This window comes from Artibeus jamaicensis, unplaced genomic scaffold, assembly GCF_021234435.1.
Source record: "Artibeus jamaicensis isolate MK-2021 breed Jamaican fruit bat unplaced genomic scaffold, CSHL_Jam_final contig_723, whole genome shotgun sequence".
Lineage (NCBI taxonomy): Eukaryota > Metazoa > Chordata > Mammalia > Chiroptera > Phyllostomidae > Artibeus > Artibeus jamaicensis.
The window spans coordinates 1,493,078-1,519,996 of NW_026521938.1; the positions used below are offsets into that span (position 1 = coordinate 1,493,078).

Consider the following 26,919-nt stretch of genomic DNA (forward strand, 5'->3'; position numbering starts at 1 on the left):
AATGAAAATACCAATAAATGTCACACTTTACTTCTGCTAGTTTTTCTACAATTAATTTTCCATGATTGATAATTAAACTACAAATGAATGGACTCCAATTTATGTTTATATCATGCATCTTATTTTGTTTTCTAAGGTTGGTGCTATATTCTTGTGTCATATATGTTCGATGGGGTAACCAGGTTGTTAACCTAGTAATATTTCACAGATTCTCCCCCTGGGTCATATCCCCACCCTTTTCTTGAGATGTGCTTTATTGAGCTTCAGAGATAATGTGTTCTCAGCAACAGTAAACCTTGGATTGCAAAAAAGATTGCATGCAATTCAACGAAGTCTCAGGTAATGTTTGCATTTTGTAATCTTAAGTAATATTTAAATTTCGATATGAACATTTTCACTTTTGACCTAGTGCTACTGGACATTCCAGACCCTACGATGTGCGCTGAGGAAAAACCAAATCAATGAAACTAACTTTATTACTATATTCTAGATGGGTCTGGATTTACATGCAGTTTGTGGGACAAACTCCAGTAACTTCATGCCTTTGAGGTCTTCAACATGTACTCCATTGTTAGTGAAAAGGAATGTGTAATTTAAATCAGAGGCGTCTGATCAAACCGGTGTGGACTCCAGTCACAATGCTGCATGGGCAAAGCTAAAACTTCTGCTGCATCAGGAACAGATGCACTTAAGTATTAGTGCATATTTTACTGCAGTAACTTCGGAAAGCCGTCCAACTGCGGCTCGGTTGATAGTGGTAGGGACTTGAACAACCTCCCCCAACCCCCTCCAGCCTGAAGGCACAACATACTATATGCCCTGAATCAACAGCCTTGCAGGCAGGCATTCCAGAGCCCTCGCCTGAGAAATTATCTTCACTGGAAGTCGAAACGGCGCACTTATTATTCTCAGGGTCTTGGTGTGTAAATTTGCAAACCCACTGCTGGAAACCCTAGCATAATACAGGGTAAGGTCTGCATTACCCAGAGGAAGGAAGGAGCAGAATAGCAGTAAGGAGAGCCAATTAAAACTCTGAAATGCATTTCCTGTTGGGTACCACTGTAGGGCGGGACTTGTGCCTTACGTGGGCTGGCATTTCCTGTTCTCTCAGATTCATAATTAGATTGTCAAGCTGTGCGTTGCCAGTATGGAGTAGGGCAGGTGCCAGACTTGTGTTTCCCACAGCATCTGTGAGACCCACTAAGCTGCTCGGGTGACCTGCCCTTGGGGCAGCCCCCGGACCCCCGTTCTGGGAACAACCCTGTTGCCCGCTGCTCTGGCCCAGCTCGGCCCACAGAGTCCGATGGCGGCGGGCGTGCTGAGGCGCCGGTTGCAGGTGAGTGTGCGACCCCAGTCCCTCCTATCACCGCACCGAGCCCTGCAGGCCAGGCGCCGTGAGTCCGCCACATCCTGCAGCCCAGGCCCCAGCGACAGGTCTGGTGAGACAGCTGTGGGTGACACAGGGTGTTACCGGAGCAAGAGAGCGTGACCGACTAAGGGGCGGTTTTCTTACTGAACTATAACACACCGAGGGCTGTTCCTGCCTGGCACCTTCAGAAAAGTTTAGAGTGTCCAGCAGCCTTCGTCCAACTTTCACTGGTTAGGGTCAGTTTGAATAACAAATCAGTGAGAGAGTAAAGCAAGTTTTATTCACGTGGGGAAAAGAAAGAGGCCAGTATGGGCGACATAGTGCAGGAAGGAAAACGTAGTGGAGGTGGAGGTGGGCCATCTGGGGGGACAGGAGCAAAACAGTTCTTGGAGTTTTACCTGTTTTCAAGGGTGGGGGCTATTTGTCCAAGGTTTTGGGTGCCAAATTCTGAGTGGGACACTGGTCGGGAGAGGTCCTTGTAGTTTGCAGTCCTGTGGTTGCCCAAGGTGCTTCTTGCCACTGTTTTACTTTGTTGGTGCCCCAAGAAAGGGCCTGTGGTTAAGTGTTGTGGCTTCCTACATCCTGGTTACACCTGTCAGGATTTTTCTCTAAGTTCTTTCTGCCCTGCATCAGTTGTACTAGGTCATTCTGAAATACCTGAGCACTGTCTGGAAGCCATAGTTTAAGTTCAAGGGTGCTTTCAGAGTGTGGAGCAGGAGGTTGCAGAGCTTAGGAAGTGAAACTGGGGTGTGAAGCTGTGAAGGAGGAAGACATCACACTGTACCCAGCTAGAGAAAGTGTGGTCTCATGATCTCCTGTGCTTAGTGTGGGGACTGATGGGTGAAACATAAGCCCAAGTTTGGCTCTGCTGTAGGGACGTGATCTGGGAGACTGAGTAGAATTGTTGGCCAGGAGGGATGGAGCCCAGAAGGTTTGGCTTGAGACTAGATGTCTGCTTATCTGCTGCAGGACCAATCACTGCTGTTGTTGCTGAGGGCAATGTGAGTGGTTAATGAGTCCGATGAGACAGCAGGCAGCGGGGCTGTTTTCCTCTGTAGGCTGGGCATCCTGGATGGTTTTCAGAGTGGGAAAGGTTGGAATAGCATTGGGCAAGGCTGGTGTCAGACAGATGATTGTGGTTTCATTTGTATTAATTCTGACAGGTTGTTGTGACCTTTGAGGATGTGGCTGTGTATCTGTCCAGGACAGAATGGCACCTCCTTGATGAGGCTCAGAGACGCCTGTACCTGGATGTGATGCTGGAGAACTTTGCTCATGTATCCTCGCTGGGTAAGATGCCCCTTTGTGCTCAACTTTGGCCTGCCTGCACCCACCTTTCTTCAGGGTTAAGTTTGGTTCCGTTATAACCTCTAAGGGTCCTGACCAGACTGGCAGGTCTGTCCTGACCAGACAGACCAGATTCTGTCTCCAGTGGTCCTTTTTTGACCCCTCATTGCCACAAATGTTAATAAGTGAACTCTCTCTTCAAAAAGATAATGATGTTTACACTCACCATGCACATGCACTAGGCTTTCTCTGTCCCATGCCCCTCATTCTTGAGGAGTTGCTGTGTCCTCACACGTTGACTGTAGGTGCACAGTTTGCATTCCCAGGTTTCTGGGTAGATCTTGGGGTTGGCAGGGGGTGTGTTGGCACGGCCCCCTTTTCTCCCAGGGGCCCCAATACCTGCTGTTCTGAAACTCCATAGGGGGGAAGGATTTGAGGTCAGTGTTGTTGCCAGAAATCCAACTGATTTCACATTGAGTAGTGTGGACAGTTGTTTTTTACACTCCTGTTGATAGTATCTTCATATATATATTTACTTTTAATCTTCATCTGAAAATGTTTAGTAACTATTGGAGAGGAAGGCATATAGAAGCAGACAGGGAGATAGAGACAGACACACGTAGCAGTTGAAAGAAAAGCATCAATCTGTTGCCTCCTTTGTGTCCTCATGTAAGGATCGAACTTTCAAGCTTTTGGTGCTGCTCTGGAAAACCATCCAACCAACTAATCCACCTGGCCCATCTGAATAAAATAGTTTGTGTATATTTATTAGTTCTGTTGAGTGCAGGACAGTGAGTCAAAGGGTGATCAGTTTGAGTTCCATTCTGGGCCACATGCCTGGGTTTCAGGTCAGGGCTTCAGCAGGTGGCACAGGAAAGGCAACCACACACTGATGTCTCTCTCCCTCTCCTTCTCCCTTTCTGTCCGTAAAAATAAAAAAAGTAAAACTTTTTTTTAAAAGTGTATTCAAACTTTATATAATCTTCCCCTGAGATGATGTATCCAATTTAGGTCTTGGTCTTGCCTGCTTTGAAACTCTTTTCTCAGTTTTCACTTTATTCATCATACTCTTCTCAATTCCTGAATTTCTCTTCTAATTTTTATGGTTTCTGACTCTGATCCCCATATACTGTGACTGCACTTGTTTGTTCTTTATGTTGACTTCCATGTGCATTTGCTTGTTCTTTTCAGGATTTTATTTTTTAATTTTTTTAAACATTTTTGTTATTGATTATGCCATTACATTTGTTCTATTTCCCCCTCTGTTCCCCTCCACCCTGCACACCCCTCCCCCACCATTCCCCCTTTCCTTTATGCCCATGTGTCACAAGTTCTTTAGATTCTGTATTTCCCATACTATTCTTGCCCTCTCTATTTTCTACCTACCGTCTATGCTACTTATTCTCTGTACCTTCTCCTCCCTTCTCCTCCTCCCACTCCCCTATTGCTAACCCTCCATGTGATCTCCATTTCTATGGTTCTGCTCCTGATCTAGCTGTTCTCTTAGATTGCTTTTGTTTTAGGTGTGGTTTTTGATAACTGTGAGTTTGCTGTCCTTTCATTGTTCATATTTTTTATCTTCTTTTTCTTAGATAAGTTCCTTTAACATTTCGTATAATAAGGACTTGGTGATGACGAAGTCCTTGAACTTGACCTTATCTGAGAAGCACTTTCTCTGTCCTTCCATTCTAAATGAAAGCTTTGCTGGATAGAGCAATCTTGGTTGTAAGTCTTTGGATTTCATGACTTGGAATACCTCTTTCCAGCCCCTTCTTGCCTGTAAGGTGTCTTTTGAGAAATCAGCTGACAGTCTGATGGGAACTCCTTTGTAGGTGACAGTCCCCTTAGCTCTTGCTGCTTCTAGGATTCTCTCCTTCTATTTAATCTTGGTTAATGTAATTATGATGTGCCTTGGTGTGTTTCTTGGGTCCAACTTCTTTGGGACTCTCCGAGCTTCCTGGAAGTCTATTTGCTTTGCCAGATTGGGGAAGTTCTCGTTTATTATTTGTTCAAATATGTTTTCCATTCGTGGCTCTTCCTCTTCCCCTTCTGGTATCCCTATAATTCGGATGTTGGAATGTTTAAAGATATCCTGGAGGTTCCTAAGCCTCTCCTCATTTTTTTTGAATTCTTGTTTCTTCATTCTTTTCTGTTTGGTCATTTTTTTCTTCCTTCTGCTCCACTCCCTTGGTTTGAGTCCCAGTTTCCTTTCCATCACTATTAGTTTCCTGTGCATTTCCCTTCATTTCAATTATTTTAGCCTTCATGTGTTCATCTAATTTGTGATTCAAATCAAGCAGTTCTGTGAGCATCCTGATCACCAGTGTTTTGAACTGTGTATCTGAAAGGCTAGCTGTCTCTTGGTCGCTTAGATTTATTGGCTCTAGGGCTTTGAGCTGTTCTTGAGCTATAATGTTTTGGTCTGTTGGCACTGTATGAGGGGCAGAGCCTTAGGTGTTGACCAGGGTGGGGCAACTCACGTCTCTGGGTTGTAACACTGTGGGGGGGGGGGTCAGAGAGGGGCAATGGCATTTGTTCTGCTCTCTCTCAGATTTCTGTCCCCTCTGCCACTTCCCACAAGCAAATTGGGCCCTTCTGGTGCTGGTTCCCAGGTGAGTGGACTTATATACCCTCCAGGACCCTGTGGGTCTCTCCAATGAACTCTCTGTGAGTCTAGGAGCTTCTCCCAGCACCTCGACCCTGAAAAGTCTTTCCAATTGGTGCTTTCACTGGGGCCCTAGCGTGGGTGGTTTGTCTTAACTGCTCGATCCTTTGCCTGGTTTCTCTGAGTGTGAATGTGTGACCATGGTCAGCCAGCCGCCTTGTGGCCCCACTGGGTCCCTCCATTGCCACCCCATGTCTGGGATCTGCCAACTGCCACCCGTGCACCTGGGTTGTTCTGGCCACTTTTTCTTGCGCAACCCCCGCTCAGCCAGCCACTGACTCTGCCCCTCTTACGGGTCTGGCTGAATGATTTGTTGTTGTCGGAATTTTGTACAGGTCAATTTTCTGTGTTTTGGCTGCATTTTTGTTGCTAAAACTTTGTTGTCTTTAAACTTGGTTGTGTGAGGAAGTACAGTGTTTCCACCTACACCTCCATCTTGGCCAGAAGTCAGGATTTTATTTATTTTTTAAATTTAAAATTTTTATTTTTATTTATTTATTTTTAAATGTATTTTTGATTATATTGTCAAATCTATTTCACAGTGTTACAGCTGTCCCATTTACCCCTTTTTATTCCCCTCTACCCTGCACACAGGATTTTAAGAATGACTATTTGCATTTTAGTGTGGGCAATGTGTAGATCTCCATTTATGGGAATCCAGTACAAAACTGTGATGTTCCTTTTGTAATTTTTTTTACATTACTTTTGGTCTTAGTGTTGAGGTCTCCGCATTTTACAAGACAGTTACCATAAAAATTAGTTTTTATATTAAAGATTTATTTATTACTTATCTACCAAGAGGGGAAGGGATGAAGAGAGGGAGCAAAACATCAGTGTGCTAGGGAATTGTCCATTGCTTCCCTCCAGCATGCCCTCAGCTGGGGTCCTGGCCAGAAATCTAGTCACTTAGAATTCCAGGCACTTAGAATCTAGCAGGCGAATTTTCTGTTAGCAGGCCAGTAGTCAACCCCGTGCAACACACAAGCCAGAACTAGATGAAGTTTGATCTGCACGTGGATTCTAGTGTTTTAGTAGGTGCCATGCTGTGCTTTGGGTAATGACAAGTTTCAATTGTAATTCTTCTGGCTGCCCCAGAACTGAAATAGAGTAGTGAAGACTGTAGGGGTCCCCTGTGGCCAGGGGAGCAGTTTTCCAAATATCGAGTGGTCCCTGTTGGATTCTTGGTGGCAAAGGTTGCTGGGAGTAGATGATGTTATTCCTTCTTAACATATGATGTAGCCAAAGGGATTCCTCTTGATATTCTTTCTGATGAACTACAGGTTCCTTTGGGATAAAATCTGTGAGAGGTTGGCAGATATTACCGAGATTCCTGAATTTCTCAGTGACAGTGGTGGTCATGGTCATTCATAAAACAGGCCACTAGGGTCCACTGTAGCACAAGCTCAGTGGCTTGGAGAGGAAGCTTTCACCCTTCTCTTAGGAATCTAAGTATCTTTTCGAAGCCAGTCTGTCTTGCAATTCTTTCTGTGCCATTTCTTGTTTTATGCTCCACTTTATGGCTCTTGGAAAAATCGATCCCCTTAAAAATGGAAAAATTATTTCCATTTTTCCTTAGGGTACTTTTAGTGAGATAATTTTCTAACTACTCTTAAAGGGCACATAATATTTGTGTTTTTTATTCTGCCATCCACCTGATGCTACTCCCATAGACCTTTTTCCTTTTGTCTATTTGTGTTGAGTTGTCCTACAACAGTGCTGGTAATGCATGTCTTGTGTTTGCTCTTAGGAGTTGCCTCCTCACCATTTCGTGTAACTGCTCAACTGGTAGGGAATGAAAGGGTCCTTTGTGTAGCACAACAGGAACATGAGTCCAGCCTTGATGGGATGGGCTCAGGGAGGCTTTGGTGATAGTGAAAGTCACTTGGGGAGTGTTTGGTGCCATGGCTTTGTTAAAACATAATGAGAAACCTCTTATGTTTAACTACATTTTCTTACCATTACCAGTGTCTGCACCTTAATCTTTGTGTCCTTTCCAAGTGTTGGCACTTTGCCTCCTTGTTAGTTCTCATAGTTATCTTTTCTACTGTTATTTGTAGCCAGGGCTCATCTTCACCTCTGTAACATCTAGAGCCCTAACTACCCTGTGTGTGAAGAGTGTCTTTGGTGCGCTCCTCAAGTTTGCTCAATGATCACTGGGTGATGAAGCTGCACATTTTCATAGGAACCTTGCTCAGTATCTGCTCTGCTGGGGTTGATCATCGTGGTTTTCTGCATATTCACATTCCTCTACACGGCCTGCCGTCACTAGCAGGAATGACCTTGCAGGCTGCCATCAGCAGAAGAACAACTTTTTTCCCCCAGATGTTTCTTTCTAATGAATTGACCATTACATTTCCTAAGCTCTGAAATGGCCAACAGACCATAGAATGACATTGCTTTAGGCTCCTGCTAGAAGAACAACTTTTAAACTCTATCTCTCCTTGTTCCTTTTTTTACCATAATTTACTGCCTTTAAGGAGGGGACCATTATTTTCTCTCTTAATGCATAATAATACACTACTACTCTCTCAAAGTCTGTCCCACTTGCCTGGAAAGTTGTCACAGGGAATCATCCTTACATATGACAGACGGAAATTTGTGATGAGAATACCCCCTCCGTAGTTCAGTATGTACTTCAGTAGTGTTTGCTTTTGTTCAGGTTGCTGCTGTGAAGCAGAGGATGTGGAGGCACCCACTGAACAGGAACTCTCTGAACAAGCATCACAAGAAAAGTATCCTAAGGCAGCCTTGTCTACCCAGAAGGGCCACCCCTGTGAGAGATGTGAGCCGGTCTTAAGAGACATTTTCCTCTTGGTTTATCAGCAGGGAACTCAACACAGCACAACACTGCTGAGGTGTGGGGCGTGTGCAAAACCATTTTATTTCAGTGCATGGAGCAACCAGCATCAGGAACAGGACACAACACAGAATTACCTCCTAAGCAGTGTGGGCAGTGTCTCATTTGGAAAGAGCTGCAATTCCCATATGACATGGAAGCCTTGTACATCCAGGCAGGTTGGAAAAGACTTCACCATGACCTCAGGACATCTTGAGCAACAGGATACTGACACCATGCACAGGGCAAACAAAGTCTCTCAGTCTGGAATAACTTTGCACAGTACGAAATATCATTCCGTCCAAAGAGAAAATAAGAAAGCCATGGATTGTAAGGACACAGTTTCTGATGATCAGAGGTTCCTTACTGGGAGACAGTGTTTTGTGTGTTTTGAATGTGAGAAGTCGTTTTCCAGAATTTCTGCCCTCTGTTTTCATCAGAGAGTTCACACTGGAGAAAGGGCTTATGAGTGCAGTGCGTGCGGGAAATCTTATACCACTGGTTCTGCCCTCCACGACTATCACAATGTTCATGATGGAGTAAGGCCTTATGAGTGCAGTGAGTGTGGGAAATGTTTCCCCTATAGCTATGTTCTTAGACATCAAAGAGTTCACACTGGAGAAAAGCCTTATGAGTGCAGTGAATGTGGAAAATCATTTAGGTGGAGGTCTGGTTTTCTGAATCATCAGAGAATTCACTCTGGAGAAAGGCCTTATGTTTGCAATGAATGTGGAAAATCTTATATCACTAGTTCTAACCTCAAAAAACATCAGACAGTTCACACTGGAGAAAGGCCTTATGAGTGCAGTGAATGTGGGAAGTGCTTTCGCAGTGCTTCTGCCCTCCGTGTACATAACATTGTACACACTGGAGAAAGGCCTTATGAGTGTAGTGAATGTGGGAAATTTTTTCGTAGGAGGTCCAATGTTTTGGAGCATCAGAGAGTTCACACTGGAGAAAGGCCTTATGAATGCAGTGAGTGTGGGAAGTGTTGTACCAGTAGGTCTGGCCTCTATAAACATCACAGAGTTCACACTGGAGAAAGGCCTTATGAGTGCAAGAAATGTGGGAAATCCTTTGCCAGGAGCTTTACCCTGCGTTGTCATCAGAGAGTTCACCTTGGAGAATAACTTTATGACGGTAATTTATGTGCTAATACTTTCATTAGTAGCTCCTTCTTTTGTCATCATTAAGCTGTTTACACTGGATAAAGGCCTTTTGAGTGCAGTTACTTTGGAATGTGGAACATCTTTATCTGTACCAGTCACCTGCATTGTAATCAGAGTTCTCACTGGGAAATGTCCTCATAATGAAGTGAATTTGGGTAATTCTTTTTTTGCATCCATAATTTCAGTGGTTTTGACAGAGTTTACTCTCCAGTGGTGCCTTTTGGTTGCTGAGATTATGTGTAATATCTTACCAGCAGTCATGGCCTCTGATCTCATCAGAAAATTCACAATCACTCAGTTCTTATAGGATTATTTGGGAAATCTTTTAGTTCTAGACATGTGTTTTTTCTTCACTGAGGTCACGGTTGATAGGTTTTTTTATATACATGCCATTTGAAATTGTTTTCCTTGCAGCACTAACCTATATTATATAGAGAGACTTCAGTCTACGTAAAGGCCTTAGGAGTGCAGTCAGAGTGGGAGATTCGTGTTCCCTCCTCTGCCCTTTCTATCACCAGACCGTTTACACCATGGCTAAGCTTTTGGGAGACATCACATATTGGAGATTTTCCCTGGTAGTCATGGCCACCTTACTCACTGTTCACTCTTTAGAGTATTAATGTGGAATGTGAACGTGGAAATTTTTACCCAAGGGTCTGTTCCATTTTGACATTGGAGAATTCTCATTGTGTATGTGTTTAGATTATATCAAATGTATTTTCATTTTTTGAAAGTTTTATGAATTTTTAAAGAGAGGGGAAGGGGGAGAGAAAGTGAGGGAGAGCAACATCATTGTGTGATTTCCTATTGCATGCTCCCCTGCTGGCTAGTCCCCACACCTGGCAGCCCAGGTGTGTGCCCTCACTGGGATCCAACCACCAACACTTTGGTTTGCAGACCCCAATAGAATCCACTGAGTCTCACTAACCAGGGCCTTGCAAATGTGTTTTCTTTTTTAGTGTAATGGCATTGAAACTTTCTGGGGAAACATTGGAGTTTAGTTTTATATGTTCCTACTCTGGATATATCTCAGAAGTAGAATGTTTAAATTTTGAAAAACTACACAAAGTACATCAACTAATTGTGCCTTTATGCATTTTTACCAAAAGTGTTTGCAAAGTGCAGTTCCTCACTGTAACAAAGTCTTCATTTCTTCTATTTTTCTGAATTTAACCTCTTTACAAATGTTTATTGTGGTGTCTCTGTCATTTTATTTGCATTTCCTATAGGATTCAGGATGAGCATTTTGCTGGTGTGTATGTACTACTGATATGTATTTAGTCAAATCTTTGGTCATAATTTACCTGTTCCTTTATTAATTTGGGCTACTTTAAGAAATAGAGTAAAGCAGCAAAGGTATATATTCCAGTGACACCCACTTTCACTCCTTGAATAACAAGTCATTTTCGTGTTATGGAATAACTGTTTCTTTTTTCAAGGGATGTGATCATTGTTTTAATAGTGTGAAATATTTCGAAATTGTTTGGGATTTTACTGTACAAAGTATAGTAGGTACATATCATATCCTTTAAAGAATAATCTTCATTAATTAACACACTTCATCACTTATGTAAGTTTCTACATTTAATCATATAATAAAAAGCCTTCTTCCCTGGATAGTGTGTCTGAGTGGATTGAGAGCAGCCCTTTGAACCAAAGGGTTGCTGACTCGATTCCTAGATAAGGCACATGCCTGAGTTGGTGTCCTAGTCCTCAGAAGGGGCCCGCCCCTCCCTTATTTTGTCTGTCTCATTCACTCTGTCTAAATATAAATAAATTACAAAATCTTTTTGCCCTGCCTAGTATGGCTCAGTGGATTAAGTGCCAGCCTGCCAACCAATGGATTGATGGATTGATTCCCATTTGGCAGGGGATTGCCAGGGTTGCAGCCCAGGTCCCCAGTAGGGGGCATGTGAGAGGCAACCTCACACTGATGTTTCTCTCCTCCTCTTACTCCCTCCCTTACTCTGTGTCTAAAAATAAATACATAAAATATTTTTAAAAATTTTCTTTAAAGTCGAGTCAAATTTGAGTCTGGTAGCAGAGATGGGGGCATTCTCCATTGTGGCATATTAGGGCATCAGTGCAGGGTAGAGAGACAGCTAAGTCCAGTAAACAGAACACACAGCTATTGCTGCTGTTTTCCTTTTTGCAGTTATCTTGAATTTTCCATTTTGTTCTGATATCTTAAAGTGCTTAACATATGGCTCACAGACTTCATGGGAACACTACCTGTCATTTCCTTGGTTTCTCCAGGGGAATCTACCTTGAGTCTTAGGTGTATTTTGTCTGCCTTTAGAGCTTAGCACATAGATGGACACTAAGGAGGCCCCCGTTACTCAGGGCTGGGCCTTTGTGCAAGTTCAATTTTCTTTTGCATCACGGGCTCAAATTTATTCACTATAATGAATACGGTGCATCAGTTTGACTTTCCAGTGTTTTTCCTACATGTCACAGATATTCACTCTGCATTAGTGAGGACAGTGGGACGTGATACCTGGAACATATTTAGAACTGACAGTGGAGACCTATAGTATCATTACCCACCTGCTGGAATGTTCACCTCTTCTTCATAGAGGAAACTCAGTGCCCACATGACCCTGTTCTCTGTCAGGATGGCTACAGGAGACCGTGTTGTTCACCATGTATTCCCTGTGGCCATGACCATGTTCAGCAGCCACATCTTCCTTTCCAGTCTCCCTGTGTCAGCACCAGAGACCTCTGGGTAGTAACCATAGTCCTTTGGAACACAAGCCCTCCTTCTACTGCCCAAGACACTTTGGCCACAACTGAGAATCTTACTCCTGATTGTTCCAGACAACAGCCAATTGGCCAAATTAGGTTTGGTCTGTGTCTCCATGAGCCAATTAGCATTGTTATGTCTCAGGGGCTTCAGAGAAGAGGATGAGTACTGATCATTCTTGGTGATATTTGCTGTCTGCTTCCACAACATTTTCCTAAGTGATACCATCCTCTTAAAAACACCAAGTGGCGTGGGTGGACCCTCTGAAAATGGACCCCTTGCCCCTTGTTGCCTAATAACTGCTGTCAATAGAATGTCTAGGATTAGTGCTCAATCTCCAAGCCCTTCTAAGTGTTACTGATGTTCCATTTTCAACATAGTGAGCAAGCAGCAGTGATCAGCCTTGTAAGTGACCTGGGATTTCAGACTTATTTTCATGTGTCTGCATTTGCATTGTATCCTATTACTTAGCTGTACATCAGACATTTTCCCAGTTATTGAAGAGATACAAGTACACTTTTTAATATTCAGTCTATATGAGAAAAAGTAAGTGTTGGTCATGTTAAAGAGAATAATACCGTGATGTAGCTGTGGTCCCCTGAGCAGAATTGAAGAGTCAGTTAACTTTCTGACTGAGTTCAAATAATTCTTATTGAATTGTAACATCATCCCCATCCTTCAGCTTGAAGTTAATTTACTTGCCAGATCCTATTGCTAGTTATATTTTAGAACCTTTTCTTGACAGGTTTTACAAGTGTGTCTTGGTGTCTCACAAAATGTAATTCCTGAATGTGTTCTTGATCGTATTGTTTTCGCATGGCCATGGTTATCCTCATCTCACCTATACACCCCTAACAATGTAATGCACAAGTTCTCTTTCATTACGGTAACTACAAAACTATTTTCACAGTAATGAAAATACCAATAACTTTGTCAGAATTTATTTCTGCCAGTTTTTTTAAATTAATTTTTTCTTGATATTTAAATTATAAATACATGGACTCTCTTTTATGTCTATGTTGTGCATCTTGTTCTATTTTGTAAGGTTTGTTTTGTATTCTTGTGACATGTTATGTGTTCGATGGGATGACCAGGTTGTTAATCTAGTAAAATTTCACAGTCTTCCATTGGTCATACCGCACTTTATTGAGATGTGCTTTATTGAGCTTGAGAGATGCACTCTTATCAACTGAAATACAAGTTCCTCAGACTGGAAGAAGATCGTGTGCAACAGAACAAAGTCTCAGATTATCATTTGCATTTTGTGATCTTAAAGAATTTTTAAATTACAGTACGAACATTTTCAATTTTGGCCTAGTACTACTGGACGTTTCCTACACTACAATATTCATTGAGGAAGGAATAATCAGTGTGACTAGCTTTATTGGTATATTCTTGGTGGGTGTGAAAATTTGAATGACATTTGTGGACTGATATCCAGAAACTGCATGTCTTTGAGGTCTTACGAAATGTAGTGTGTTGTTAGTTAAAAAAAATTATATATATGTGTGTGTGTGTGTGTGTATATGTATAATTTAAATTGAGGCATCTGATCAAATCAATGTGGACTCCAGTCACACTGCTGCATGGGCGAAGCTAAGACTTCTGGGCGCATCAGGAACAGATGCAATACATTAATTTAGCAAAGCCAATGCAATGCGGCTGGGTAGATAGCATTCGAGACTTGAACCACCTTCCCCAACCACATCTATCCTGAAGGAGCCACGTGTCATGGGCTCAAAGAATCAAAAGGCCTTGCAGGTGTATCAGAATCCTTCTCCTGAGAAATGATCTTCACTGGAAGGCGATATCGCGCATTTATTATTCTCAGGGTCTTCTTGTTGAGTAATTTGCAAATCCATTCCTGGAAATCGTTTGCATAATTCAGGATGCAACCCTGGAGTGTAAGATCTCCATTGCCTAGAAGGCAGGCGCAGAAGAGCAGGACCAGGAGCCAATAAAAACATTTCAAATCATTTCCGGTCGGGACTGTGGGGCGGGACTTGTGCCTTTCATTGGCGGGCATTTCCTGTTCTCTAAGCTTCCTTATTAGATGTTAAGCATGTGAGGCGCGAATATCGAATATCGAGTAGAGTAGGCGACGAAGTTGCAGTCCTCACAGTAGCTGTGACACCCAGCAAAGCTGCTCGGGTGACCGGCCCTTGAGGCAGCCCAGGGACTCCCTTATCAGGGGAAACCTTTTGCTCGCAGCTCTGGCCCTTCCCTGCCCACAGAGTCTCAATGGCGGAGGGCGGGCTGAGGCGTGGAGTGGAGGAGGTGAGTACGCGACCCCGGTCCCTCCCCATCACCGCACCTAGCACGGCAGGACGGTCTCTGTGAGTGCTTCACGTCCTGCATCCCAACCAATCTGCTGAGATGGTTGTGGGTGAGATATGGTGTGACCGCAGCAGGGAGAGGGTGACGGGCTGAATGGGCCGACAGTAGTTTTCTTTCTGAACCTCTAACACCCCGGGGGCTGCTCTTGCCCTGTTACGTTCAGAAAAGTTTGGCATGTTAGATAACCTTCGTGACCTTGACTGGGCTAGGGTGGATTCGAATAACAAATCAGGGTAAGACTAAAGCAAGTTTCATTCATGTAGCAAAAAGAAAGAGTCCATTGTGGGCGACACAGTGCAGGAACCCAAAGGTGTGCCTGAGTGGAGGCGGGCCATCCGGAGAGACGGGAGCAAAATAGTACTTGGGGTTTACTCTTTTCAAGGCAGGGGGGCAATTCGTCCAGGCTTTTTGGCGACAAATTCTGAATGTGACTCCTTTTGGAAAGGTTCCTTGTAGTTTGAAGTCCTGGGGTTGCCCGAGAGGCTTTCTGCCATTAACTGTTTTTCTTTGTTGGTGCCCAGAGGGAGTAGCTCATGTGAGATGTTGCGGCCTCCTACATATTCCTTCCACCTGTCAGGATATTTCTCTAAATTCTTTCTGCCCTGCCTCAGTTGTACTAGGTCATTCTGAAATACCTGAGCACTGTTGGAAGCCATATGTTAAGTACTGGATGCTCTCAGAGTGATGCCTGTTGTGCTCAGCAGGAGGTGGCAAAGCTGAGGAACTGAAAGTGGGGTGTGAAGCTGTGAAGGAGGAAGACATCACACTGTACCCAGCTAGAGAAAGTGTGAACTCATGATCTCCTGTGCTTAGTGTGGGGACTGATGGGTGAAACATAAGCCCAAGTTTGGCTCTGCTGTAGGGACGTGATCTGGGAGACTGAGTAGAATTGTTGGCCAGGAGGGATGGAGCCCAGAAGGTTTGGCTTGAGACTAGATGTCTGCTTATCTGCTGCAGGACCAATCACTGCTGTTGTTGCTGAGGGCAATGTGAGTGGTTAATGAGTCTGATGAGACAGCAGGCAGCGGGGCTGTTTTCCTCTGTAGGCTGGGCATCCTGGATGGTTTTCAGAGTGGGAAAGGTTGGAATAGCATTGGGCAAGGCTGGTGTCAGACAGATGATTGTGGTTTCATTTGTATTAATTCTGACAGGTTGTTGTGACCTTTGAGGATGTGGCTGTGTATCTGTCCAGGACAGAATGGCGCCTCCTTAATGAGGCTCAGAGACGCCTGTACCTGGATGTGATGCTGGAGAACTTTGCTCATGTATCCTCGCTGGGTAAGACACTGACTGCCCCTTTGTGCTCAACTTTGGCCTGCCTGCACCCACCTTTCTTCAGGGTTGAGTTTGGTTCCGTTATAACCTCTAAGGGTCCTGACCAGACTGGCAGGTCTGTCCTGACCAGACAGACCAGATTCTGTCTCCAGTGGTCCTTTTTTGACCCCTCATTGCCACAAATGTTAATAAGTGAACTCTCTCTTCAAAAAGATAATGATGTTTACACTCACCATGCACATGCACTAGGCTTTCTCTGTCCCATGCCCCTCATTCTTGAGGAGTTGCTGTGTCCTCCCATGTTGACTGTAGGTGCACAGTTTGCTTTCCCAGGTTTCTGGGTAGATCTTGGGGTTGGCAGGGGGGGTGTGTTGGCACGGCCCCCTTTTCTCCCAGGGGCCCCAATACCTGCTATTCTGAAACTCCATAGGGGGGAAGGATTTGAGGTCAGTGTTGTTGCCAGAAATCTAACTGATTTCACATTGAGTAGTGTGGAAAGTTGTTTTTTACACTCCTGTTGATAGTATCTTCATATATATATTTACTTTTAATCTTCATCTGAGAATTTGTTTAGTAACTATTAGAGAGGAAGTCATATAGAAAGAGACAGGGACATAGAGAAAGAGACACACGCAGCAGTTGAAAGAAAAGCATCAATCTGTTGCCTCCTTTGTGTCCTCATGTAAGGATCGAACTTTCAAGGTTTTGGTGCTGCTCTGGAAAACCATCCAACCAACTAATCCACCTGGCCCATCTGAGTAAAATATTTTGTGTATATTTATTAGTTCTGTTGAGTGCAGGACAGTGAGTCAAAGGGTGATCAGTTTGAGTTCTACTCTGGGCCACATGCCTGGATTGCAGGTCAGGGCTTCAGTAGGTGGCACAGGAAAGGCAACCACACACTGATGTTTCTCTCCCTCTCCTCCCTTTCTGTCTGTAAAAATAAAATAAGTAAAACTTTTTTTAAAAGTGTATTCAAACTTTATATAATCTTCCCCTGAGATGATGTATCCAATTTAGGTCTTGGTCTTGCCTGCTTTGAAACTCTTTTCTCAGTTTTCACTTTATTCAACATATTCTTCTCAGTTCCTGAATTTCTCTTCTAATTTTTATGGTTTCTGACTCTGGTCCCCATATACTGTGACTACACTTGTTTGTTCTTTATGTTGACTTCCATGTACATTTGCTTGTTCCTCACTGAGGATTTTATTTATTTATTTTTAAGATTTTTTTATTGATTATGCCATTACATTTGTTCTATTCCCCCCCCTCCGTTCCCCTTCACCCTGCACACCCCTCCCACACCATTCCCCTTCTTTAGTTCATGAACACTTGTCTCAAGTTCTTTAGATTCTATATTTCCCATACTATTCTTACCCTCCCCCTATCTATTTTCTACCTACCATCTACGCTACTTATTTTCTGAACCTTCTCCCCCCTTCTCCTTCTCCCACTCCCCTGTTGCTAATCCTCCACGTGATCTTCATTTCTATGGTTCACTCCTGATCTAGCTGTCCTCTTAATTTGCTTTTGTTTTAGGTGTGGTTGTTGATAACTGTGAGTTTGCTGTCCTTTCACTGTTCATATTTTTTATCTTTTTCTTAGATAAGTCCCTTTAACATTTCATATAATAAGGACTTGGTGATGATGAACTCCTTGAACTTGATCTTATCTGAGAAGCACTTTATCTGCCCTTCCATTCTAAATGAACACTTTGCTGGGTAGAGCAATCTTGGTTGTAGGTCTTTGGATTTCATGACTTGGAATACCTCTTTCCCAGCCCCTTCTTGCCTATAAGGTCTCTTCTGAGAAATCACCTGACAGTCTGATGGGAACTCCTTTGTAGGTGACTGTCCCCTTAGCTCTTGCTGCTCTTAGGGTTCTCTCCTTCATTTTAATCTTGGCTAATGTAATGATGATGTGCCTTGGTGTGTTTCTTCTTGGGTCCAACTTCTTTGGGACTCTGAGCTTCCTGGATTTCCTGGAAGTCTATTTCCTTTGCCAGAACAGGGAAGTTCTCTTTTATTATTTGTTCAAATAAGGTTTCCACTTGTGACTGTTCCTCTTCCCCTTCTGGTACCCCTATAATTCGAATATTGGAACGTTTAAAGATGTCCTGGAGGTTCCTAAGCATCTCCTTATTTTTTTGAATTCTTGTTTCTTCATTCTTTTCTGTTTAGTCATTTTTTCCTTCCTTCTGGTTTACTTCCTTGATTTGAGTCCCAGTCTCCTTTCTGTTACTATTGGTTTCCTGTGCATTACCATTCATTTCAATTAGTTTTGCCTTCATATGTTCCTCTAATTTGTGACTAAAATCAACCAATTCTGTGAGGATCCTGATCACCAGTGTTTTGAACTGTGCATCTGAATGTTTGCTATTTCTTCATCGATAGATTTATTGGTTCTGGGGCTCTGAGTTTTGTTGAGCCATGTTTTTATCTGTTTGTACCTGTTACGTATGAGGAGTGGAGCCTTAGTTGTTTACCAGGGCGGGGCCACCCAGGTCCCTGGTTTGTGATGCTGTATGTGGGGGCGGGGCCAAAGAGGGAGCAATGGCGGTCCTCTCCACTTGCTCAGTCCATTTCACCACTGGCCCCCACCTGTTTATCTGAGCGGAAATGTGCAAGCCCTCCGCCCTGCGCCGTGCAGTCTAATGCTCTCCTCTTCACTGGTTTACCTGCACACAAATGCTCGACCACCGCACACAGCCAGGCACACCTCTTCCCTGGGTCCGCCTGTAGCTGGCCCGCACCTGGGATCTGCGCCTTCGGCTGCTTGCGCACCACCCCCAGTCGGGGATCTTTTTGACTAACCCACTCCGCTGCTGGCTTCGCCCCTCTTACCAGTTTAGCTGAGCATTTCGTTGTTTTTCAGACTCAGTATTGTCGATTTTCTGTGTGGTTTGGTTGCATTTATTGTTGTTAAAACTTTGTTGTTTTAGATTTGGTTGTGTGTGGACGAAGGATGTTTCTACCTATGCCTCCATCCTGGCGGAAGTTCTATTTTTTTAATTTTTATTTCTATTTTTTAATTTTTTAAAATATATTTTTGATTATATTGTCCAATCTATTTGACAGTGTTACAGCTGTCTCATTTCCCTCCCTTCATTCCCCTGCACCCTGCTCAACTGGTAGGGAATGAAAAGGGTCCTTTGTGTGGCACAACAGGAACATGAGTCCAGCCTTGACGGGATGGGCTCAGGGAGGCTCTGGTGATAGTGAAAGTCACTTGGGGAGGGTTTGGTGCCATGGCTCTGTTAAAACGTAATGAGAAACCTTTTATGTTTAACTACATTTTCTCACCATTACCAGTGTCCGCACCTTAATCTTTGTGTCCTTTCCAAGTGTTGGCACTTTGCCTCTTTGTTAGTTCTCATAGTTATCTTTTCTACTGTTATTTGTAGCCAGGGCTCATCTTCACCTCTGTGACATCTAGGGCACATCTGTATTTAGGGCACCTATAGAGCACTGGCTACCCTGTGTGTGAAGAGTGCAGTCTAATGCTCTCTTTGGTGTGCTCTTCAAGTTCGGTCAATGATCACTGGGCAATGAATCTGCAAATTTTTAATAGGAACCTTGTTCAGTGTCTGCTCTGCTGGGATTGATTATCGTGGTTTTCTGCATATTCACATTCCTCTACACGACCTGCCATCACTAGCTGGAAAGACTTTGCAGGCTGCCATCAGCAGAAGAACAACTTTTAAACTCTGTCTCTCCTTGTTCCTCTTCTTACCATAATGTATTGCCTTTAAGGAAGGGACCATTATTTTCTCTCTTAATGCATAATAATACACTACTACTCTCTCAAAGTCTGTCCCACTTGCCTGGAAAGTTGTCACAGGGAATCATCCTTACATATGACAGACGGAAATTTGTGATGAGAACACCCCCTCCCTACTTCAGTATGTACTTCAGTCGTGTTTGCTTTTGTTCAGGTTGCTGCTGTGAAGCAGAGGATGTGGAGGCACCCACTGAACAGGAACTCTCTGAACAAGCATCACAAGAAAAGTATCCTAAGGCAGCCTTGTCTACCCAGAAGGGCCACCCCTGTGAGAGATGTGAGCCGGTCTTAAGAGACATTTTCCTCTTGGTTTATCAGCAGGGAACTCAACACAGCACAACACTGCTGAGGTGTGGGGCGTGTGCAAAACCATTTTATTTCAATGCATGGAGCAACCAGCATCAGGAACAGGACACAACACAGAATTACCTCCTAAGCAGTGTGGGCAGTGTCTCATTTGGAAAGAGCTGCAATTCCCCTATGTCATGGAAGCCTTGTACATCCAGGCAGGTTGGAAAAGACTTCACCATGACCTCAGGACATCTTGAGCAACAGGATACTGACACCATGCACAGGGCAAACAAAGTCTCTCAGTTTGGAATAATTTTGCACAGTGCAAAATATCAGTCTGTTCAAACAGAAAATAAGAAAGCCATGGCTTGTAAGGATATACTTTCTGATGATCAGAGGTTCCTTACTGGGAGACTGTGTTTTGTGTGTTTTGAATGTGAGAAGTCGTTTACCAGAATTTCTGCCCTCCGTATTCATCAGAGAGTTCACACTGGAGAAAAGCCTTATATGTGCAGCGAATGTGGGAAATCTTATACCACTGGTTCTGCCCTTTACCACCATCAGAGAGTTCACAGTGGAGTAAGGCCTTATCAGTGCAATGAGTGTGGGAGATGTTTCATCCATAGATATGATCTTCTTACTCATCAGAGAGTTCACACTGGAGAAAAGCCTTATACGTGCAGTGATTGTGGAAAATCATTTAGGTGGAGCTCTGGTTTTCTGAATCATCAGAGAATTCACTCTGGAGAAAGGCCTCATGTTTGCAGCGAATGTGGGAAAGCTTATATCACCACTTCTGAACTCAGACGACATCAGAGAGTTCACACTGGAGAGAGGCCTTATGAGTGCAGTGAATGTGGGAAGTGTTGTACCACTAGATCTGACCTCTATAAACATCACAGAGTTCACACTGGAGAAAGGCCTTATGAGTGTGGTGAATGTGGGAAATTTTTTCGTAGCAGGTCCTATGTTTTGGAGCATCAGAGAGTTCATACTGGAGAAAGGCCTTATGAGTGCAGTGAATGTGGGAAGTGTTGTACTACTAGGTCTGACCTCTATAAACATCACAGAGTTCACACTGGAGAAAGGCCTTAAGAGTGCAAGAAATGTGGGGAATCCTTTGCCAGGAGCTTTACCCTGTGTTGTCATCAGAGAGTTCACCTTGGAGAATAACCTTTTGACGGTAAATTTATGTGCAAATACTTTCATTAGTAGCTCCACCTTTTGTCATTATTGAGCTGTTTACACTGGATAAAGGCCTTTTGAGTGCAGTGAATGTGGGAAATCCTTTATTATAATCAGTCACCTACATTGTCATCAGAGTTGTCACTGGGAAATGTCCTTATAAATGAAGTGAATTTGGTTAAATTTTTAAGTTTTTTTTTTTTTTTTTAAGGCATGTGCCCTGACTGAGAATACAGGACTGCACTCAATCCACTGAGCTACCCCAGCCAGGACTGGTTAATTTTTTTTTTTTATGTCCATAATTTCAGTTGTTATGACAGAGTTTACACTCCAGTGATGCCTTTTGGTTGCTGAGATTTTGTGTAATATCTTACCAGCAGTCATGGCCTCTGATCTCATCAGAAAATTCACAATCACTCAGTTCTTACAGGATTATTTGGGAAATCTTTTAGTTCTAGACATGTTTTTTTCTTCTCTGAGGTCACATTGATAGTTTTTTTTTTATATACATGCCATTTGAAATCATTCTCCTTGTGGCACTAACCTATATTATATAGAGAGACTTCAGTCTACGTAAAGGCCTTAGGAGTGCAGTCAGAGTGGGAGATTCGTGTTCCCTCCTCTGCCCTTTCTATCACCAGTTTACACAGGACCTAAGCTTTATGAAGACTTCAAATGTTGGAGATTTTTCCCTCGTGCTCATGGCCACCATTTTCACTGTTCACGCTTTAGAGTCTGAATGTATAAGGTGAACATGGGAAATCTATAGCCATAAGTTGATACCATTTTTACATTGTATAAATGGTTAGATTATGCAAAACGTAATTTATTTTTTTTAATTTTATTAATTTTTTTAAATCAATGTATGGTTGCTTCTGGTGAATCCCCTGCTGGGAACTGGCCTGCAACCCAGGCGTGTGACCTGATGGGGAATCGAACTGCGATTTTTTGGTTAGCAGGCCCGTGCTCAATCCACTGAGCTACGCCAGCCAGGGTGAAATTTTAATAATTTTTAAAGAGGGGGTCGGGAAAGAGAAAGTGAGGGAGAGTAACATCAGTGTGTGATTTCCTATTGAATGCCCCCTCCTGCAGTCCCCACCCTGGCAACCCAGGGATGTGCACTGACTGGGAATCCAACCACCAACACTTTGGTTTGCAGGCCCCAACCGAAGCCACTGAGCCTCACCAACCAGGGCCTTCAAAATGGGTTTTCTTTTTCAATGTAATGGCGCTGAAACTTTCTGGAGAAACGGAGTTTAATTTCATATGTTCCTACTCTGGATATATCTCAGAAGTAGAATGTTAAAATTTTGAAAAGCCATACAAAGTACGACATTGACTAATTTTTCTTTTATGCATTCTCACCAAAAGTGTTTACAAAGTGCAGTTCCTAACTGTAACAAAGTCTTCTTTCTTCAATTTTTCTGAATTTAACCACTTTCTAAATGTTAATCGTGTGTGATCTCTCTGTCATTTTAGTTCCGTTTCTTTGAGGATTTAGTATGAGCATTTTTGTATGTACTACTGATATGTTTTCAGTCAAATCTGTGGGCACATAATTTACCTGTTCCTTTATTAATTTGGGCTACTCTCCTTTAAGAAATAGTGTAAAGCAGCAAAGGTGGATAATCAAATGACACCCACTTTCACTTTTTGAATAACAAGTCATTTTTATGTTATGGAGCAATTGTTTCTTTTTTTGAGCTATGTGATAACTATTTCAACACTGTGAAATATTTCCAAATTGTTTGGGAGTTTACTGTACAAAGTACAATGATACATATCATGCACTTTAAAGAATAATCTTCATTAATTAACACACTTCATCATTTTTGTAAGTTCCTATATTTAATAATACAGTAAAAAGCCTTGTGCCCTAGTCACTGTGTCTGAGTTTTTTTTAGAGCACTCCTGCAAACCAAAAGGTTGCTGATTCGATTCGCAGTGAGAAAACATGACTGAGTTTACTGCCAGTTTCCCAGAAGGGGCCCTGGGACGAGAAAGCTTACATTGATGTTTCTCTCTCTTAGTTTGTCTCATTCCCTCTGTGTAAAAATAAATCAGTTAGCCCTGGCTGGCGTACCTCAGTGGATTGAGTGTGAGCTGTGTACCAAAGCATTGCCAGTTACATCCCAGTCAGGACACATGCCCGGGTGGTGGGCCAGATCACCAGTAGGGGACCATGTGGGATACAACCTCGCTGATATTTCTCTCCCTCTTTCTCCTTCCCTTCTCCTTTCTAAAAGTAAATAAAATCTTTTTAAAAATTCAATATAAATAAATGCATTTAAAAATCTTTTTTAAAAGTGTGTTGGGAAAGATGGGGATGTTTTTCATTGTGGCATATTAGGGCATCAGTGCAGGGCAGAGACACAGCAAGACCAGTGAAATGGAAAACAACTAATACTGTTTTCGTTGTATCATGAATTTCAACTTCGTTCTGATATGTTAAAGTGCTTTAACATCTGGCTCACAGGCTTCATGGGAAGAGTACCTGTCATTTCCATGGTTTCCCCAGGGGAAACTGCATTGAGATTTAACTGTATTTTGTCTACCACCTTTTTAAGCTTAGCATACAGGTGGACATGAAGGAGACCCCTGTGATTTAGGGCCAGGCCTTTGTGCAACTTCAGTTTTCATTTGTATCGCAGGCTCAGATTTATTCACTAATAAATATGGTGCATCAGTTTGACTTTCCAGTGTTTTTCCTACATGTCACAGATATTCACTCTGCATTAGTGAGGACAGTGGGACGTGATACCTGGAACATATTTAGAACTGACAGTGGAGACCTATAGTATCATTACCCACCTGCTGGAATGTTCACCTCTTCTTCATAGAGGAAACTCAGTGCCCACATGACCCTGTACTCTGTCGGGATGGCTACAGGAGACCGTGTTGTTCACCATGTATTCCCTGTGGCCATGACCATGTTCAGCAGCCACATCTTCCTTTCCAGTCTCCCTGTGTCAGCACCAGAGACCTCTGGGTAGTAACCATAGTCCTTTGGAACACAAGCCCTCCTTCTACTGCCCAAGACACTTTGGCCACAACTGAGAATCTTACTCCTGATTGTTCCAGACAGCAGCCAATTGGCCAAATGAGGTTTGGTCTGTGTCTCCATGAGCCAATTAGCATTGTTATGTCTCAGGGGCTTCTTCAGAGAAGAGGATGAGTACTGATCATTCTTGGTGATATTTGCTGTCTGCTTCCACAACATTTTCCTAAGTGATACCATCCTCTTAAAAGCACCAGGTGGCCTGGGTGGACCCTCTGAAAATGGACCCCTTGCCCCTTGTTGCCTAATAACTGCTGTCAATAGAATGTCTAGGATTAGTGCTCAATCTCCAAGCCCTTCTAAGTGTTACTGATGTTCCATTTTCAACAGAGTGAGCAAGCAGCAGTGAGCAGCCCTTTATGTGACCTGTGTGTTTTGGGCATTATATTTTCATGTGTCTGCCTTTGCATTGCATTCTATCACTTATTTGTAAGTCAGACACTTCCACAGTTATTGAAGAGATACAAGTACCAATTTTAGTAATCAGCCTATATGAGAAAAAGTGTCGGTCCAGTAAGCAGAGGTGAGTCAGTTCATTTTTAGACTCAGTTCCAACAATTGTCATTGAATTGTAACATCATCCCCATCCTTTAGATTTAAGTTACTTTACTTGCCTGAATAGCTAGTTGTATTTTAGAACCTTTTCTTGACAGGTTTTATAAGTGTGTCTTGGTGTCTCATGAAATATTATTCATGAATTGTTCGTAATCTTATTCTTTTGACAGTGCTGTAGTTATCCTCATCTCACCTATACACCCTTAACTGTGGAACACGTAAGTTCTCTTTCATTACCATAAGTAGAAAACCATTTTTACGCTAAGGAAAATGGCAATAACTTTCCCACAATTTATTTCTGCCAGTTTTTTTTACAATTAATTTTTCTTTATTGATAATTAAATTACAAATAATGGACTCCCATTTATTTCTATATCTTGCATCTCATTTTACTTTCTAAGGTTGGCCTTATATTCTTGTGACTCATTCTATGTTATATCTTCAGTACAGTAACCAGGTTTTTAATCTGGTAAAATTTCAGATTCTTCCCATGGGTCATATCCCCACCCCTTTAATGAGATGTGCTTTACTGAGATTCAGAGATAATGTGTTCACATCAACAGGTATATAAATCCCTGAGATGGCAAAAAGGTTGTATGCAATTCAACAAAGTCTCAGATAATCGTTTGCATTTTGTGAATCTTAAGTAATTTTTAAATTATGGTATGTACATTTTCATTTTCGATGTAGTGCTACTGAACATTTCATGCCCTAGAACATGCCCTGACGAAAAAATGAATCAGCAAGATTAGCTGAATTACTATATTCTGGGTGGGTCTGATACTTTACATGCAATTTGTGGGTTGAATGCCAGTAACTGCATGTCTTTGAGGTCTTCAACATGTACTCCATTGTTAGGGAAAAAGTTATAATTTAAATCAGAGGGATCAAATCAAATTAGTGTGGACTGCAATCACACTACTGCACAGGCAACAGGAAGACTCGCTGCATGCAGGAAAAGATGCACTTAAGTATTAGTGCATGTTTTAATACATTAACTTAGCAAAGCCAGTCCAATGCGTCTGGGTAAATAGCGTTAGGGACCTGAACAACCTTCCCCAACCACATCCAGCCTGAAGGAGCCACGTGTCATGCCGCGAATCAAAAATGGAGTTGCAGGCATACCACAGGCCCTCGCCTGAGAAATGATTTTCACTGCAAGGCAATGCGGCGCACTTCCTATTCTCAGGGTCATCTTGGTGTGTAAATTTGCAAATCCACTCCTGAAAATCGCTGGCGTATTACAGGATGCCACCCTGGAGTGTAAGATCTCCATTACCTACAAGGCAGGCGTGGAATAGCAGGACCACGAGCCAATAAACCCATTGCAAAGCATTTCCGGTCGGGTACTACTGTAGGGCAGGACTTGTGCCTTCCATTGGCTGGCATTTCCTGTTCTCTCAGCTTCCTTATTAGATGTTAAGCACGTGAATTTTGAATAACAAGTAGAGCAGGCGCCAGAGTTGTATTCCCCACAGTAGCTGTGAGACCCAGCAAAGCTGCTCAGATGACTGGCACTTGAGGTAGCCGACCCCATACCAGGGACAACCTATTTGGTCTTTGGTCTGACCCGGCTCCGCCCACAGAGTTAGGTGGCGGCAGGCACAGGGTGGAGGTGAGTGCGAGGCCCCGGGCTCTCCCATCACCTCAGGGATCCCTGCAGGGTGGGCTTGGTGAGTCCCTCACTTGCTGGAGCCCAGGACCCAGTGACTGGTTCAGTGAGACGGTCGTGGGTGACACATGGTGTGACTGGAGGGTGACCGGATGAGAGGTCAGGGCAGTGTTCTTATTGAACCTCTAACACCCTGTGGGCTAGGGGCAATTCGTGTAATAAATCAGGTTGAGACTAAAGCAAGTTTTATGCAGGCAGAAAAAAGAAAAACGCCAGTGCGGGCGATTCAGTTCAGGAAGCCAAACGTGTGCTTCTGAACACGTCAGGCCATGTGAAGAGACAGGAGCGAAATAGTTGTTGGGATTTTTACTCGTTTTGCAGGGTGGGGGCTACATCTTCAAGCTCCTTGGCATAAGTTGTGAGTGGGACTCCTGGTTGGGAGGGTTCCTTGTGTTGAGTAGTCCTGTGGTTGCCCAAGGGGCTTTCTGCCATTCACTGTTTTCCTTGTTGGGGCCCCAAGGGAGGGCTGTGGTTAAGTGTTGTGGCCTCCTACATCTTCCTTCCACCTGTCAGGATTTTTCTCTAAATTCTTTCTGCCCTGCCTCGGTTGAACTAGGTCATTCTGAAATACCTGAGCACTGTCTGGAAGCCATATGCTAAGTTCACTGGTACTTCCAGAGGGATGGATGCCTGTGGTGTGGAGCAGGACGTGGCAGAGCTGAGGAATTGAACCTGGGGTATGAAGTGAAGGAAGAAG

At 43.2% G+C, this 26,919-nt stretch overlaps 2 protein-coding genes and 1 pseudogene across 3 annotated transcripts; 2 read left to right on the forward strand and 1 right to left on the reverse strand.

Annotated features, from left to right (window-relative positions):
- Positions 1–1,107: 1,107 nt before the first annotated feature.
- Positions 1,108–24,333, forward strand: LOC119053162 (zinc finger protein 211-like). Of its 2 annotated transcripts, XR_008392786.1 has the most exons (4): positions 1,108–1,336; positions 2,533–2,659; positions 7,981–9,684; positions 21,418–24,333. XR_008392786.1 is itself a non-coding variant. In XM_053672055.1 (3 exons), the coding sequence occupies exons 1-3, from the start codon at positions 1,304–1,306 to the stop codon at positions 9,285–9,287; spliced, it is 1,467 nt and encodes a 488-aa protein (XP_053528030.1). In that variant the 5' UTR covers positions 1,108–1,303; the 3' UTR covers positions 9,288–12,168. The 2 variants fall into 2 exon arrangements, 1 of the variants encoding a protein (XP_053528030.1); XM_053672055.1 differs by lacking the exon at positions 21,418–24,333 and having other exon boundaries at positions 7,981–12,168.
- LOC119053201 (uncharacterized) lies at positions 7,642–7,771 on the reverse strand (annotated as a pseudogene).
- On the forward strand, positions 14,000–21,424 carry LOC128625766 (zinc finger protein 256-like). The gene is made up of 3 exons (XM_053672056.1): positions 14,000–14,346; positions 15,558–15,684; positions 19,616–21,424. Exons 1-3 carry the CDS (start codon positions 14,311–14,313, stop codon positions 20,845–20,847), a joined length of 1,395 nt encoding a protein of 464 aa, XP_053528031.1. The 5' UTR covers positions 14,000–14,310; the 3' UTR covers positions 20,848–21,424.
- Positions 24,334–26,919: the final 2,586 nt, after the last annotated feature.